This window comes from Scaptodrosophila lebanonensis, unplaced genomic scaffold (assembly GCF_003285725.1).
Source record: "Scaptodrosophila lebanonensis strain 11010-0011.00,11010-0021.00 unplaced genomic scaffold, SlebRS2 tig00000024-arrow-pilon, whole genome shotgun sequence".
NCBI classification, from domain to species: domain Eukaryota; kingdom Metazoa; phylum Arthropoda; class Insecta; order Diptera; family Drosophilidae; genus Scaptodrosophila; species Scaptodrosophila lebanonensis.
Window position 1 is genome coordinate 21,874,590 of NW_022060538.1, and position 18,000 is coordinate 21,892,589.

At 45.6% G+C, this 18,000-nt stretch overlaps 2 protein-coding genes across 2 annotated transcripts in view; one reads left to right on the top strand and one right to left on the bottom strand.

Annotated features, from left to right (window-relative positions):
* The first annotated feature begins 1,105 nt into the window (after window positions 1-1,105).
* On the top strand, window positions 1,106-4,398 carry LOC115621015 (probable protein S-acyltransferase 23). Its single transcript, XM_030514535.1, has 4 exons — window positions 1,106-1,109; window positions 1,425-2,611; window positions 2,800-3,291; window positions 3,354-4,398. The coding sequence occupies exons 1-4, from the start codon at window positions 1,106-1,108 to the stop codon at window positions 3,543-3,545; spliced, it is 1,875 nt and encodes a 624-aa protein (XP_030370395.1). The 3' UTR covers window positions 3,546-4,398.
* A 1,117-nt stretch (window positions 4,399-5,515) lies between these two features.
* LOC115621016 (chromatin modification-related protein eaf-1) overlaps window positions 5,516-18,000 on the bottom strand; it is a 35,389-nt gene continuing 22,904 nt past the window's right edge. Inside the window, exons 5-11 of the mRNA XM_030514536.1 lie at window positions 17,068-17,455; window positions 8,444-11,259; window positions 8,283-8,376; window positions 8,061-8,222; window positions 7,806-8,000; window positions 6,987-7,419; window positions 5,516-5,975 (exon numbers count right to left, since the gene is read on the bottom strand). Of these exons, the coding sequence (XP_030370396.1) occupies window positions 5,516-5,975; window positions 6,987-7,419; window positions 7,806-8,000; window positions 8,061-8,222; window positions 8,283-8,376; window positions 8,444-11,259; window positions 17,068-17,455 (4,548 nt within the window). The remainder of the gene's footprint in view (window positions 5,976-6,986; window positions 7,420-7,805; window positions 8,001-8,060; window positions 8,223-8,282; window positions 8,377-8,443; window positions 11,260-17,067; window positions 17,456-18,000) is intronic.

Sequence of the window (18,000 nt, forward strand, 5' to 3'; positions counted from 1 at the left end):
TTTTATTTTTCAAACCGCATCGATTGCAAAATAGATACGGTTTTGCAAATTTATTTAAGCACTGCGCCATTGCTATACTTTTTATACTACTATATTAATTTGCCTTAAGCGTGATACATTTTATGTGGAATACATTCTTAAAACTAACAACGAATCTTGTCTGGAGAAAACAATAACCACTCAGAATGATACTAAGAAACCCATAGCGCAATAAGAACACATATCCAGCAATATTGTGGCCGCCTTCCTCTGCGCTTCTCATACCAAGTACCTAAGCGCAGGCAAATCGAGAATTAAATTGTGAAATTTCCGAAAAATTAAATAACAATATTGTGGAACAAGTGTAAAGCAAAGTCACCTACAATTTAACAGGAAACTTGTGCCAAAATTTCAGCTTTGAATCGAAATGTGAAATTGAGTGCTATTAGTTTCTAGATATAAACACGGTTGAATTTGCATATTGTACATATGTGTGTGTGTAAATATATAGTTACATATATTTTATTTTTGAATGCAGACGCTATCTATTCATACATATGTATGTACATATGCGTTTATGAATTCAATTTTTAATACAAAATATGAATGTTGTGAGTGTTTCTGGTTTTTAAATTGCAAGATACAGAGTATACAAACTAAGTTTGAAAATTGTGAAATTTTCATAAAAAAAATTTTCCCCCTTTGGAGCTCGAATTCCCAAAAAAGAGAATGCCCTGAGTGAGAAGGGTCCAAAGATTCGGATAAAATAAATAAACTTCAGTCATAATTGATACCCATGCTAATCGAAAGGTATAGGAGCGCACTTTTCAGGAAGATATACGAGACAAGCTTCCACTGAAAATCGTCTACTTATATTACGAGTTTGGTCAAGTGATGAGAATCTATCTATATGGGCGGTAGCTGCAGATACTGAAGGTGCAATAAATTGTTAGTTTTTCAACTTTTTCCACGAACAGCTAAGTCTCTGAAAATTTCGGTACATCCTCATTTAGAAGTGGTTGAACTAATGAATTAATAGATTAAAATGTTCTGCCTCATTAACACACATAAACGCTAGCAAATTAATCAAATGGCGCAGGTAACTAAAATAAGCACTTACCACACAATGGGTTCGCATTTAAAACTGTTGATTAGGCGCGCACAGACATTATTATCTCTCGATTCGCAAGGATAATACAGTTCTCTGTGCGCCCTCGCACCCTCATTGCTTTGGCGGAATCAAAAGCTGAGCAGCTGCTGTTGTTTTGGCGCCAACTCGAATTCGAACCTTCGCAACCCCCCAGCTTGTAGTATTCGGTGTTGTTATTGATTTTTTCTTCGCTGACATAATTTGCGTGCCATCGCGTGGTGTCGTATTTATTTCGATTTTGTGCCACTGGCGGGTTGAATCTTTTGGAGAAATCGCAGCAAGTTGGTGTATTGAGTCCAGCTCTGGCTAAGACGAACGTTTATTTCAACCAGCAGTACAGGAACAGCCAACAAAATTGCACATCTACTTGAAAACCCTCTCCACCACCAACCACCACTATCTGGTGGCACTGCGGAACGTCTTGGGGTAGATTTTGATTTCTACAACGTGGCTTCCAGCAAGGTGCATCCCAGTCCGGGGGCAGCGCGCAGTGTTTGGGCGTTGCCCCTGACCGCATCATGCAACATGGTGGCAGAGGAGGATGGCGGCACGCACGCCGATGTGGACCATCGGCCGCACTCGCCGCCGCTGACGGGATCAGGACGTGTGGGCGGCAATCATGACGGCGAGGGCAATGGCAACGACTGCACCGACCAAGACAGCATGCTCGACGAAATATTCGACATCATCAAGAACGGGGAGGTGAGCGAAGTGGAGAGCTTGGTGGAGAAATTCGGCATGGAGTGCCTGTCGGCCCGGGATCGTCATGGCTACACGCCCGCCCACTGGATCGCATTGAACGGCAACGTGCAGCTCATGCGTTATTTAATCGAACGTGGCGCTCCAATCGATCTTCCCTGTCTCGGCACACAAGGGCCCAGGCCCATACACTGGGCCTGTCGCAAGGGCCACGCAGCCGTGGTTCAAGTGTTGCTCCAGGCCGGAGTCGCCGTGAACGCGGCCGACTTCAAGGGACTTACACCGCTAATGCTCGCCTGCATGTATGGACGCACCGCCACAGCCGCCTATCTGCTTGGCATGGGGGCGCTGAATAATTTGACAGACATAAATGGAGATACGGCCCTTCATTGGGCGGCCTACAAGGGACACGCGGATCTGATGCGCCTGCTCATGTATTCCGGAGTGGAGCTGCAGAAGACGGATAACTTTGGATCCACTCCGCTGCATCTGGCCTGCTTGTCGGGCAACATGACGTGCGTGCGTCTGTTGTGCGAGAAATCGAGCCTCGACCTGCAGCCTCGCGACAAGAACGGCAAGACACCCATAATGCTGGCCCAGGCCCATCAGCATCAGGATGTGGTGCGTCTGCTGTACACCGAGGTGAAAAAGAAGTCCCGCTGGATACCATCCGTCTCAGAGAGCTGGGGCTGGCTTTTCGGCGGAGCAGGCGACTCCAAGGGCCCGCTGTTTCTCTTCCTATTCTCAGTCCTGCTCTGGGGCTACCCCATGTACATGATACGGGTGAGTGAGAGGGTGATGAAGATGATAGAGGGGTAATCCTAAATTGTGAACAATCCTGAGAATGGGGAATTGTGATTTATACAAATATATACATACCTTATGGTCAGGCAGGTGTTGGGAATCTTTTGACTAATTCCTATACCTCCATGGAACTTTAAAAGATGTACAGTGCCTTATAACTCTTTCAGGCCATACCAATTACGTGGAATATATTGCGACGCTCGCATTATTGCTTCATTTACTGGAATGCGGTGATGTGGATAACTTGGGCCATTGCCAACCGACGCGACCCCGGCTATATACCGCTCAGCTCGGATGCCTACTATCGGGCCATCAAGCAAATCCCGTACTTCGACAAGCTGAAGAAGCGCAACGTTATTCTCACCAGGCTGTGCCACAGCTGCCGGTGTCTGCGTCCCCTGCGGGCGAAGCACTGTCGTGTTTGTAATCGGTGTGTCACCAACTTCGACCACCACTGTCCGTTCATCTATAACTGTGTGGGACTGCGCAATCGGATGTGGTTCTTCCTGTTTGTGCTTTCGGTGGCCGTCAACTGTTCCTTCACGATCTACTTCGCCTGCTACTGCGTCATGATCGAGGGCTTCACGCTGCTGTACGTGTTGGGTCTGATAGAAGCTGTGGTCTTTTGTGGTCTCGGATGGATTCTCACCTGCACATCGGTACGCTTACTGAGATATACTTGTAGAGCTTGTCGCTATCACTGAATTGTTTCTGCTTTCAGATCCTGCACGCCTGCATGAATCTGACCACTAACGAGATGTTTAACTATAAACGGTATCCGTACTTGCGAGACAAACGGGGCCGCTACCAGAATCCTTTCTCCCGCGGTCCCATCCTCAACCTACTGGAGTTCTTCGTGTGTCTCCCAGATCGTGGCGATGACAACGACCTCCTGCTCGAGGATAACATTTGATTAAGAAGCTAGGAACGCGTAAATGCTCGTCGCCGTAAAGTGCCTGTTCGTGGATAATAGCGACTCATCGCTCTCTCCAGGACACAACGTTGTAGTTGAGGCGCTCAGCATATTTTTGCTCCACAAAGCTTAATGCTTTCCTGTCTGTTAGTCGGAAGCTCAACATTTTGGTCCCACTGGCACACAATTTATTATCAATCATACACTTAAGATACACACAAAAATATAAAAGGATTGCTCCAGCTGTCCGGCTGTTCGTACCAAAACAGATCGGGATCCAGTCTGCTACCAGAAAATCGGGACAGCAATTAGTCCTACATCCTTTTTTAAAATACCAGCTAATGTCCAAAAATAGTCAATCCTTCATTTAAGACCATTGGAACGATCCGCACGTTTGGGGAGATATGTTTATCTTGCCAAATTTAATCAAAAATTTTGAATGTAAGTGGGAATTACTGCTCCAATATTCGTGCATATCTAATTAAGCTTAGCATTTTTACTCGTTTTATAATTATAATTGTAATTATGCAATTGAAGTATGAGCTGAAATTTTGAGTTCGCACGGTTGAGTTTTCCAATCGTTCAAAAGTTCAATGTAATCGCAGTTCCCGTAATCCAGCCAGATCCAGGGAAAGATTCTTCAAATGCCCAGCGAGTGTAAATAACTTAATTAAGTTACCATTGAAGCTCGGCAGGGACGAACGTTTAAATTGCCATTTTTGAGAACTGGAAATGTTTGATCCTCATGGGATGAGATGAGATTTTGAGAAAGCTCCAAACACAATTTTGCTTCTACTTCTTGGGAATAAATTACCATTTATTTGTTCTTTCTGGGGTTTCCATTTGTTTGTTTCGCTACTTGTTTCAATTTGTAATTTTTTCTTTTTTCGTAATATTACAATAGTTGAACTAAATAAATAATAACAAGTTTATAAATATAATTTCTTTCCATTAGTTTTCCTTAATTACTCCATAAATGTTGTTTATGATTTTGTTTTCGTAATTATGCAATTACTGTACTTTCTTTCTTGTTTTTCTACTTCCGCTTCTTGTCATTATTTAAAAACAGGAAACAGGAGCTGTTGATTTTAACTTTTGATTTATCTGTTTGACACACACACACGTGTGTGTATGTATGTGTGTTTGTCTGTGTACTTGTGTAGTTGGATTAAGCCGAACTCAATTGCGTAAGCTTCAAATGTGGTCGCTTATGTTGTTGTTGTTTACTTATACTTAGTGGCTAACAATGTGCTTAGGCTAACTAGTTATAAAAATAAAAGTTACATCTATAAATTGCAACAAAAACAAAATCCTACAAAAAACCTATTAATTCCATGTGTTTGCATGTACATACTCGTACTTATGTACTTACATATATGTATGTATGCAATAAATAAATATTTCGTTTTTAATTCTATGCATACTGTATGCGGCTATATGTATGTATGCATGTGTATGATGGGCATATTTCGATAACGGTATTTGCAATTATGTACAAAACAAATAAAAAATGGCCGTTGAAAATGCAACGAATATTTTCGTGTATGCTAATTATTTTAAAAACTTTCTGTTTTTGTTTTCTTTTCTTTTTTGTAACTTCTTTCATTCCATTAACATTTTGTTATCTTGTTGGTATTTATTGTCTATTTCGAAAGTGTGGCAACGCCGCACAGTTGGCCCTTGGAGAGCCTACCGCACGAGCGCAACTAAGCAGAGTCGCGGCAGGGGGGCGAGAGGGAGGGAGAGAGAAACGATATACATATGAAAACGAACGAACTCCAAAGCGTTTTGGGACTAACAACTGGCAAGCGACAATGGATATTTGTTTAGCATCGTAGATCTAACTAATCTCCTCCGATTTGGTTGCCCTACTTATGCCCAATAATTAGCGTATAGTTGCGAGTAGTTGTTGTTGTTGTCAGAGTCGACGCCGTGCCCGACACAGACTGCGACGTCGACGTCGGCGCTGGTCATTTGGTCAGCCTCAAGAGCTCTGCCTTGGCCGTGGCCGAGACGGTGGCTGCAGCGGTGCCTCCAGTGCCGGTCGACGGTGGCGCAGGCGCTATGCGTATGGGCTTCGGACGCTGTTGACTGAAGAGGCCACTCAATGTGCTGGCGGTTAGCACCACACTGCTTCCACTTCCGCCACCGCCACCGACAGTGGATGTCGTTGCCACGCGCTTATTGCGTGCTAAGCCATTGATGTTGCTGCTGCTGCTGTTGTTGTTGTTGCTGCTGTTGGCGATCACAATATGGGCTGCGGACACATTACTCGTGGACGTGGGCTGCTGTTGGCTGTGGTTGTGGGTGACAGCGGGAGGGCTGCCCATTGTGCTCGCCGACGTGGTGGTCGACGAAGCTGAAATGTTATCCAACTCAGTCATTGCTTCTTGAATAGCCCGCTCGAGTTGCGAGTTCAGTTTGCGGCTCCTTTGAGTGGTTGTTGTTGGTTTTTGTGGTGGTGGTTGTTGTGGGGTGTGTATTGGGGTTTCGGTGTTGTTGGGGGATATTGTTTGTTGCATATGATGATGATGATGCGCACACACACACATACACAGACAGTAAGTTATACACATATGCAGATGGCAGGGTTGGCAGGGATCGGTCAGCGCATAGTAACATTAATAAAAATAAATAAAAACGAAAATATATTAATTAGCGTAAATCAAAATTTACAATGTGGTGTCAAATTAAATCTAATTTAAAATGCAATTAAATCTATCAGTTCTAAGGCTAAAATCAAATTAATTAAAATTCAAACTTTAAATGCAAACACTAAATAATAAAAAAAAACTTTAACAATACTAAATACATATTTATAAAAGAAATTCAATATTCTACTTAGCTACAATTTAAAACTATTGTGTCTTCTAACTGCTGCAAATATTTAAAGCTATTCCTCTAAGTATGTACAGCAAAACATTTCCAATGTCCTCCCCTGTCTGCTAACAGAATTTTGATGACATCTTACGATATCTTCAAAAACAAACAATCTATCGTACGAAGAATGATGATTACCATCGAAGGGAGTTATAGTACGGACGGATAGACGGACAGGTCTACCTATTTATATAGACTTTTCTCGTCATTTGTAGTATGTCCTTAGGGCTTAAAAAGGGATTCAAAGCAGTACCACCACCTGTTGAATGGGTACAGATCCAAGCAGCAGCTGCTCTGGGGAAGTCTAAAGAGATCATTAAAGGTTCATACGGCATCTGATCGGAAATCCCCAGAAAATACTTTTATGAATCACAATTCTGATGTCAACCTCCTAACATTGAAGAAGTTTCGAAGCTCGCTTGGTTGTAAGCTAATGACCTATCCTGAATATTTTAGTAACTAACTAATATTCCTGCAGCCAGTGCTTAGACATTTTTCATTTGTCAGAGCGTTTGCTGTCACCCCCTTTAAAGAAACATCTTGACCTGGCTCGATGCTCACTTTCTAGTATCCTTTTGCGCCTTGTGGTGTGCCTCCAGGCCCTCGGACAGGCTCTGCAATAGGTTGACCGGAATCAGCTCAGAGGTGGAGCGTCCCCCACCACCAAACCACTGCACGCAGACATGATCAAACTGCTTTGATGGCGTGCACATGCCATCGGGCATCTTCACGATCTTGCCTGGCCAGGCGGGATGACCGCGCGCCGGCCCCCAAATAAGTTCCCCGATGGCAAAGGAGCGTGGCGGCATCAGGGGCAGCATGTTGCTTGGCGTGACGCGGACAGCCCGCTGACGGGTTCGCTTGCTGGGTGTGGATGTTGTTGCCTTCATTCTAGGAGGTGCATCGGAGGGTTCTTCTGCCGGTGGCAAGGCTGAAGGCGGTACCGTCTTGGTCGTTGTTGTGCTGGGGATGTTGGGCGGCGATGTGGACGACTCTACGAAAGGCACACACACGTAGATAGGGGTGGGTTTATGGGCGCTCTTATTCTATGAGCAACTTGACGAAAGCGAGAACTCTGTCTTGGTTAGTGGGCGAGGAGGACCGACACCAGAGCGAGAAGACACAAACAATACAAACAAAACAATGGCAATGACAGTGACACACATATGGGGATGCAGAAATGGATGGCGAGTGTATAATGAAGGAGCATTGCTACATTCTTTCAAAGTTCGATAATTGGTATTATTGGTTTTTAAATGAATGCGACAATGTCCTCAGCATGCTGATACGCGTGCAGAGTGTTCTAATTTGGTGAAAGGCTGGTTAGTTAGTGCTGTGGATGGTGCTGTTAGTGGTAAATGAACGTAGGCGAGACCTTACCCTGGTACTCGACGCTAACTACTTTGTGGTTATTGAGGTGCATGTAAGCGCTGGAGGGTTGGCTATGGCTGTGGTTGTTAGAATGCCTGTTCGAGTGCATGATGTGGCTATGGCTGGGGGGAGCGTGATGCGCGGACACCTGCGAATGCATTAGGCTCCCTGCCGATGGGGCAGTGGCCATGGTTGCAGCTGGGACTGGGTATGAGGTTGATGACGATGAGATGGACAATGGCGTGGACTTGACCATGCGCATACCTTGAGCCATGGCACCCATGCCAAGACCGGTGAGAGCTCCATTTCCGTTCTCCGAAACTGCTGCTGCAGCTGCCTGCGATGTGATGTGTAAACGTCGAATTTTCGGCTCCATTGGCTTGAACACGCTGCTGGGCTGACTGAACGAGTGCGTGGAGTAGATACCTGTGCAATATGGGATGGATTAAGGGATATGTAAATAAAGGTATATGCCATACAACTTACCTCGCTCGCAGTCCGTTGAGGAGGGCGACTGACGACTGTCGGTGCTTTGTGGCGAAACCGCAGCATCCGGCTCCGAGCTGGAAACACACTGGACCTGTAACAAGAACAAAGTCGATTAAATATGATTTTTGTCTATGGAGTTTGTGTAAGGATGTGCTCACCATATCGCTGCCAGTGCTTCGATGACTGGGTGGTCGTTCCGGGCTGTGTGGACTGCATGTTGTTGTGTCCGGAGGACTGGCGGCGGTCATGTGGCGACCATTGACATTCATCGACTCTATGTAGCTCTTCTCGGTGTTCGTGGCAAGCACAGGTTGAAGTGTGGCCGTCGTCGATGCCGTGGACTGCAGGCCGATCTGTTGGTGAGCCTGCTGTTGCTGCTGTTGGTTAGGATGCGGTTGCGGCTGAAGCTGAATGGTCGCCGTCGGACTGGCCTGCACATAGGCGGCAGCAGTGGCGGCTCCCGTTTGGTTAGTCTGCTGGGCCGTTGGCATTACCAGCCCCATTGGTGTCGAGTATATCTGGCCAATAGGGCTAAGTTGTCCATTGGCGCCCACAATGTACTGCTGGCCGGAGGCGCTGGGCGAAATGAAAGGCTTATTCTGTGGTGAAGGCGTGCGCAGCATGACGGGGCCCTGTGGAGTCAGGATGCTCGTTCCTGGAGCACAAGCGCCCACATTCTGTATCTGAAGCAGAGTGGTATCGGGCGCCATCACCAGACCCGCTGGCATGAGCAGCTGCTGCCCAATTAGATTAACGTGCTGTAGAATTTGGCCATTCTGCAGCAATAGCTGATGCGTTTGTGGAGCAGGCTGCGATGCTGGCTTGTTAACCACAATGCCCTGGATGCCGGGACTAAGTTGAAACTGCTGGGGGAACTGAGCAGTTTGCGCAGACGCTGCTGCAGGACCTGTGGTAATCTGCACAACTTGTGGGTGAGTGGTTTGTTGCGCAGCTGCCGCGGCCGCTGCCTGCTGGAGAAGTGCCGGTGCCTGGCTAGGTATGCTGGGCGAGATCTGGGGCGAATGAATCTTGGCGGGCGAACTTGGCGGTGTTGATATGCTGAGCGAGCTCTTCCGTTTGCGCTGCCGGCGTTTCGTCTCCGGCGAGCTGATGATGAGTGCCTGAGTATTTGCCGTGGGCTGCTGCATTGTGTGGTGCTGGTGAACCTGGTGGTGTGTAGAGCTCATCAGCTGTGTGGTATCCAGTGGCTGTGCAGCCGACTGCGCCGGTTGTTGCACAATGTAGCCACCATTGGGCAGTGTATTCAGAACTACGGTCTGTGTGGCTGCCTGTCCTGCCTGACTAGCCGCCTGCGATGTGCTGATAAGCTGATGATGTCCGCCAGCTGGTGTGGCAATAAGCTGTTGGCCCCCCGCGTGCAAGAGTTTGGCTCCACCGGCCGTCAATATGTTATGGCTGGAGTTGAGAATGACAGTGGTGGCGGAGCTGCTGGCATTGGCACCGCTGGGTTGCCCAACGAGGTAGCCACTACCATTCGAATGCGAGTGCTGTGCTCCATTTTGTAGGATAAGTCCACCATTGGCACTGGCTGCCAGCTGCGGCAGCTCGTTAGCTCCAGCCTGCTGCTGTATTATGACGTTTGTGGGCTGGGCCGCTTGTCGCTGCTGTTGCGCCTGCGGCTTGCTGCTCGCAGCAGGTATAACGAGCAGCTGCCCCGATGACGTCATAATGATCTGACTGCCATTGTTGGCGAGGTCGTTGGGGCGCAGCAGCGGCTGCAGCTGCTGGAGCTGACTCACGGTGATTTGATTGTTTGGCGAGATCTTCTGTTCGCTGAGCTTCTGTATGTGGTTTCCTGCGGCTGTGCTAGTCATGGTCGTCAAGGTGTTCGCTGCGCGACTTGCCCCCGCAATTGTAGTGACAATGCTGCGGGTGAGAGTGGCCCCCACAGTGCTGGCAACTGGCAAGCGGGTCGGCTGCGCCGCCTGACGCACAATGCGCACTTGAGTGTGCTGCGCGGCTGAGGCTTGCTGCACCTGCTGCTGAAGCTGCTGATTCTGCACGCGCATCTGGAGAATCTGCGCCTTGGCATGCGTGGGTAATGTGGCTACCAGGGTTGAAGATTGCTGCTGAGGCTGAGGCTGTGGCACAGGCGAGGCCGATGGCGCACTCTTCAATGAGTCCGGCGACTCCGTTGGCGACGAAAGACTATGCCGTGGACTCTCATGGCTGGTCGATATGGCACCCACCTGCTCAGGTCGCTTCTCTGACTCGTTCACATTACGGGCTTGCGCCATTGCAGTGCTGGAGGAGACTGGAGAATCCTGTGGCGCAGACACCACCGTAATACTGGAAATTTGCGGCTTTTGTGGACGCACAAATGCCGGCGGCAGCGTCTCCACATGCAATGAACGCGCTCCAGACGGCTCCAGTTCCCACTTGCCGCCAGCAAAGAGCGAGAGACGTCGAATGCGCTGCCGTTGCTGCAGATTCGACAGTGATTTCTGCTGCTGGAGCGGCGGATGTGACATCTGCTGCGAACTATGCACAATCGGCTCCTGTGGTAGGGCTTTTGCCGTCGTGCAAATCAACTGCGCCTTGCGGCTGATGCTGACACTGTTCTCCACCCGGGACATGACACCACCACCAGATGCGTTGCCTCCTTCCAGTCCTCCGCTTAGCGTATTGTGCAGCAGAGCCGTTTGCTGCTGCATGTAGCCGGCAGGATCATCGTTGAAGTTCGGCTTCTGCTGCTGCACATGTTTCTGCTGCTGCTGCTGCTGCAGCTGCTGTTGCTGTTGCGGCGGTGGTGCTGGCGGTGGCGTTGGCTGCTGCTGCACTTGATTCCGATTCTCGCCACCATTTATCACATGCATTGGGCGAGACCCTTTGCCGATTGCGACAGCTTGACTAGTTAGCATGGTCGTAACTGCGGGCGTAGTTGGTACAGCATAGGGGGAGAGCTTGGTAGTCGCAGCGTTTAGTGCATCGCCATATTTCAGACAATCAGTATCTGCGAATGAGAATCAGTTTAAAGGACATTATCTTCATAACTAAGTTGGATGTACATAAGTATAAGTTAACTTGGCCAACATACAGAGACCATGCTTCTTCCCAGAGTGCACTTGCGTGAACTGACAGCCTACCCTATAAGCATTTCAAAATTAGAATGCATCTAAGCACAGAAACACCAAAGACCAAAGGGTTGCAGTTCCTCATGAAACTGACTCATGTCTCTACAAATGAATTTATAATATTCGATCCCATATGTTTCAGGACCCGGACTGAAAATACTTGCATAAGGATGCGGAGAAGGGTGCTGTTGGGTATACCAAGAAAACCCACATACATATGTTTGATGATTCACGCATCAAACGTAGAAGCCCATATGACTGTGTCGACTTTTAAGGGATTCTACATGCACCTGCCGGATGTGATTATATCCATTTACCCTCGTAGAGGGTTTAAAAAAGGGGCGAACGCTACGGTTAAAGTTTTCCGTTTCCCATTGCAAAACTCAGCCAAGATAAAGGCACGGCAGTAAGGTCAGGTCACGCCGCTGGCGCCTTACCTCTCTTTTATGCTTCGCTGGGCTGCACTGAAGCTCGAGGAAACGCTGAAAAGCACTTCTCGACGGCAAGGACCAAAACTAAAAGCGTTTGACAATGACAGACAACAACAACAACAACAGAAAGAAGCAGAAAAAACCGTTGCCAGGCGTCGAGTGTCGTACCACAGTGGGAAACTGGAAATGGCTGGGAAAAGCACAATAAAATCAAAACAGGAGAACGTGAAGCGCAAACTTATTAGGGAGCCTGGAGAGAAGGAAATGCCAGCGCCGCGTGTGCACATGGAAAAGGACGAAAGAGCTGAGGTGGTGGTGGTGGTGGGGCGACCACAACAACAAGTGCTCCGCTGGTCCATAATGCGTGCTGCAAGTGCGCTTCTGTGTGGGTTGCGACGCGAATGTGCTGCTGTGAGTGCAGCATTTAATGGCGAACTTAATTAAAATGACAGGAAAAACAAAGAAAACGCCAACAGCCCCCAGCCGGCACGGCAATAACCCAATGAGAAGTGCATCGAAACGAGTTTGTCAGACCGTCGTCAAACAGATTGAATGGGAACAGCACATGTAACGATTTTAAATAAAAAGGCCAGGGACACACATTATTCCCATTTTAAGCCCGCACACAATCGGTTGTTGTTCTATAAAAATGGGATATATTCCATTATCTATAATGTGAACAACCCACAGATGCGATGGAGAGCAGAGGTAGGACATGTGTATTGTAAAACTCCCACCAAATGTGTTCTTGAGCAGACAAAATGTAAACTCGGTTGTCATTTTGGGGAAAATTATAAAAATCATAAACTATTTTTGCAGAAAATCTTATTCTGAGTGAGGTCTATCCCGAACCGAACCAAAATAAAACATTTTTTTAATTAATGTTTAAATTAATTTTTAAAAATCTTTAAATTTTTAGATTAAATCGACTAAGAATGGTATTTTATGGAATTAGCAAAATAGATCCTATTAAAGTTCCCGTTCAGCCCAATTTAGGTTTCGAATAAAATTTAAATCATGTCCTATACATACATTTTTATATTCCTTTTGCGCTTTCTCAATTATGAGTTGATTTATCTTCTTTAGGTAGCCCATGTTTGTTCACTTAATCAATTAAGTAAAGTAACTGAATTAAAATATAATAGTAGCTTTCTATTAATGCCATCAGGAGTAATTTGGAAACATAACTTCAAATGGGCATCTAAACTGCTTGAAATTAAAAGCGCTTTTATGTTCGCGACCCGGAACATGACCGCCTGAACTTTAACCTCGATGAAAAGCCACAAACATACTTCATGGGTTCTATAACATAAATATAACTTTTCGTTTATTTCACAGCATGAAGCGGACGAATTAGAACGCATACCAAGATATTCTATCAGGACTTTAAAATATAATTTACATTCCTTTGTAATAATTAGACAACACAAATCACAAATCGAAGCCCAGTGGGGAAGGTGATGAACCTCTTGATCAGCATTTTTGACGAAAATGCAACTTTTGTTGTGCTTTTAAGTGAATCTCAAATATGGAAATCTCTAGCTACCGACAATTGTTTTTAATGTTTTTGCAGATAGTTCTATTTGGAGAATGGAGTGCCTGTCTTTCTCGGCCAGCAGGCAAATGGCTAGTCCCACCCACAGCAGGGTTAGACCGCAACTTAGCCATGCAATGGCTGTGAATGCTGACGTCGATGTCGACGTCGACGCCGGCAGCGACACCGACCGCGACGGGCTGCACAAATTTCTAAAACGCGCAAAACTTTTGCTTTGTTCGCTGTTTTTAATGCTCCGCTGATTGGCTCGACTTGACTTGGCCCTCTCGCTGACTCTTGGCCGACTGCAATTGCGGTATGTGTGTGAGTGTGTGTGTGTGTGTAGGTGTGTGTGTAGGTGTGAGTGTGAATGCATGTGTAGGTGTGAGAGCATGTGGTTAAGCTGTTGTGCGGTGGGCGCGCGTGGCCAAAAGTTTGCCGTCAAGTCCCTTTTGTTTCAATTAACCTTTTCATTTTAAAGTTTTAACAATGTTTGCCAAATGTTTGCCGAACTGCCCCGTGCGCCCCATGAGCCCCACGCGCAGCAGCTACTCGAACATTAAACCCAACCTAACCACGCGCATTGGCGGCATTCTCGACTCACACCCACAAGGGGCCCATGTAGCCGGGGAATGGCTCTGAGTGCTGCTTTAAAGGCGACTGCACTTAAAGTGGCCCGCAATGTGTTAACCCTTTTAGCTTCGCTGCTTGGCCTCATCACGTCTGGCAACAGTTTTTTAGTTCCTTGCACCCGACAGGCAAATATCTCGAAATGAAATCAAAATGCTTTGAATGACGAGCGGGTCCCTTTCAGCCTTTCTATGCAAAGCGCAGCTTGAAAGGAATGTGTTTTGTGTTTGAAAAGCAAAACTGATACGCAGAATACGAGAATAGTATGCGGAGAGAAAGGAGCAAAACATTCAGAAATAGTGCTGGACGCAGTAGAGAATCGAATTCAACACAAAGAAGTGTGAACACTCCGATGAAATGGGGGTAAAAAAAAATAGGAAGAAAGACTAAACGTATTTACTCAACTTGATGAGAGTCCACACAGATTCTGCAAACATCTTTCACAAATAAATTGTATTGTTTCGCTCTAAAAGATATGGCTTCCAATAGATGGTCTGTCTCTCGGCCATGTCTATTTTATGAAACAGCAAAATTCTGGACTTGGAACTCCTGTTTCTGCGAATAAGCATTTTTTGCGTAGCGTATTCTTTTCAAATCTATGTTGAGTTGAATATTGGTATGAATTTAAATGAAATATTAAATATTATGATGTTTAAATCGAAATGACGCACCGTTTAGCAAGTCTAACTATTAATATATGTGTGTTTTAAAGCTTTTAGATGTCGCTTAGGGTGTAAAAAGTTTGCGTAAATCGCAAAAGTTTTGCGGGAGCAGCTGTCTGAGGAGACAGCTCGAGGCGTTCTGAAGTGGAAATGTTAAATAGTCCTGGGTATTTAATAAACATAATATTTATTTAAGAGCGTTGAGCTGTTAAAGGGAAATTGTTTGGTGGTTGGCTGGCGGGCTGGCGGGCTCTTGTTGCTGTGCTATGGTAACCGTTAAAATCCTTTGACTGCCCATACAAAGGACAAAATCAACACACAGAGACAACGCCACACACTCTGCCCCACCGCCCATCAACCTCTCAACTGTGCAAACAAACAAGGTGCAGTGAGCTGCCGGCATTGCATGCACTTCCTGCAAAATGCCAAAGCTAAACTCACATCCTTCTCCAGCTCTGGCAGTGCGAGGGGCGGCGAGGCGCGGCGCGGCGCAACGCAGCTTTAAGCTTGTTGAACTCGCTGTTGTGTTTTTGTTTGCGCCGTCTCGCCGTCCGACTGTGTACATCAATGTGTGCGTGCGAGTGCGAGTGTGTGCGTGTGTGCATTTTCACTTTATCATTGTCTGCGCTAAGTTTTCCAAAAGGACGAGCAGCAGCAGCAGGAACAACAGCAACAACATCATCGTGCTTTTTCCTGCTGTATGCACAGGCTCTGTTTGCTCACGTGTGTGTGTGTGTGTTGGTGTTGGCGTGTGTGTGTTGGTGTTGGCGTGTGTGTATGAAGCAAGCGCTGCTCCATTTTGTCGCTTGCATTGGTTCTTCTTGCTTGCCTTTGCTTGCATTTATCGCACGTATCTACACTATATCCCGAGTCGAACGACGGTCTTTGTCGTTAAGGTTCTTGTCCGCTCACTCGTGCATTTTTTCCTCGGCTATTTGTCCTCCGCTTTCTCAGCGTCCTCGCTGCTTCTGCCAATTGCGCAAAAAATTCAGTCTTCACCTCTTTTTTATAGCATACTTTTGTGCGCGCAAAAGTGCCCGCCTGCTGGGACCTTCTGCTTCGCCTTTTTTTCCCCCCCTTTTGCTCATGTCAGGGCTGCCGGGAGCCTGGCTTTCTAGGAATATATACTACATGGAATCATATAGATTTCATTCCAATATAAACTAAAGCATAATCGTGCCTGGGGCAACATTTGAATTATGCATAATAAATAATCCGTAATGGACAGAGTCGCAGAAAGTGTTTAAATAAAAGTTAATAGCATTGCTTTGTGAATGGTATTGGTTCAGTAAGCGATTGAATTAACGTTGTAAACACATTGTGTTTAAATAAAAATAATAGTTATTGCATGAAAACATTAGCTGGTTCCGTCCCCCTGATTAGATTTTGAATAAATTGGCGAATCTGACTAAGATAGCAGAGAGGAAATTATACTTGTATAGCAGTAAAAGTTAATTTTTCAACACTTTATGCTTTGAAGAGTTTAAAGGAAGATATATTTTAATTTTTATGGGCATAGACGTTTAGCCATATTTTGCATTTCGCTTCTAAATCAATCATAGGACTTTTTAAATGTTGTATAAATCGCTTTCTAATCAAACGCGTTTGCCTTCAAAAGGCTTCCTTATTTTTTTGGCTCAGTGGAAAACTTTTGCCAAATAATGAAGAATTAAGAAATAAATACTATGTCCATGCTTATGAAGCTTTATTGTTTTCAATGTGTTTTGATAAATATTAAAGTTTAAGAAGTGCTTTTCAGATGAACACAGCTTTTCCAGCAGCTCAACCAAAATAAGGTCAAGAGTGTTGGCAAGTTGCAATGTGAATATGATTGGCGGGTAAAACATGAGAGTTCATTTGCAACTAACGCTTACAAAGTTGAATAGGAAGTTAACAATATACAGATTTAGGTATAAATCTCGAGCGAAATATAGAATCGCTCGGTTTTGTTTGACATGGAACTTGACGATCGATCCAAATCGAAATATCTGCATTGTCAGTTGAACAGCTATTTTCTGAATTTGTTTGGAGCATTAGTAACGCTTTGTGCGAATGTTAGAAACACATATCAATTCAGAATTCTGATTACAATTGCAAAAGCAGAAGCTTAATGCTATTCACATATTGAGCATAGAGTTTCTTTTGCATTGCTGGGCTATGTTCCTTCCAGTGGAGTTTTCAGTTTAGCGCCAGAGGACTCTTTCTAAATGCAAACTATACAAGTAAGTTGATTATGTGAAGTAAATGGGAGCGTAATTCAATTATCTATCGATGCATAGACAACCCTTTGGTGGAAAAATGAAAAACAAACACTAGATAATGTAATTTGCCTTTGCTGCTGTTGTTGCTTATTGATTGTTGATTATACTACTCGGATGTACATATATTTATGGGCTCGATGCAGAGCAGAGCCACGGCACTGGCACTCACCTTTGTTGGCGCACTCGAGTTTAGTTGGCGTTGGCGTTGTTATTGTTGTTGTTGTGGTGGCCGTGGCTGTGGCAACGGCAGCAGGTGTCGACGATGATGATGTTCGTATTGTTTCAGAAGCTTGCGCCGCCACCGCCATCGCCGACATCGTCATCGTCGTCCGCATCAGCGTGTAGACATCACTGCCAACTACGGCCGTAGAAGTCGCCACATCCTTCCCACTCGACTGGGCAGGCGGTTGCTGAGATTCGATAAAGCGTAGCTGATGCAAGCATGGCGTGGATATGGATGACGAGCTGGACGCCTCTCCCCCAGTGCTGTTCTTGGCATTGGTGTTGCCGTTGGTTGCTTTAATCCCTGCCGCCGGCTTCCATGGCATGTTGGGCACCTGGAATTTGCATAAAAAAACAAATCGCCATAATTAGAAGGTATAAATGCTTCGCGGAATAATCAAATGAGGCGCCTGCTGGCCGCTGTCAATTTCAAATCGAATTTATAATCAGCGACACGAACAAATCAAATGCGCGCCACCTCAACGAATCACACATATAGTACTTATTGCAGCTTTTAATTTACATATAAGCAAACGTGTCTCGAATTTACAAGAGAAAAACAAAGCGAGCAGAACGTGAAAGTCACTCAAAGCCGACTCTAAAATACCCTCTGCTCGTCCTGCAACTAAAATAAACTTTGTTGCACCAATCGCTCCCATAACATAGTGCACCGATTTCAAAAGAACTTCAGCTTGTGGTGAGACACAAAAGCCAAATCTTGTTATGAATGCATTATTTCAATCAGTGTGATTATTATACCATTTGTTTCTATGACAGCTATACGATAAAGGGAACCGATTTTAATTCAACTTTAGAATATGTTTAAGTATTCAAAAGAACACACAAATACCGAGATTGGCAAACATAAAACATATTTTTA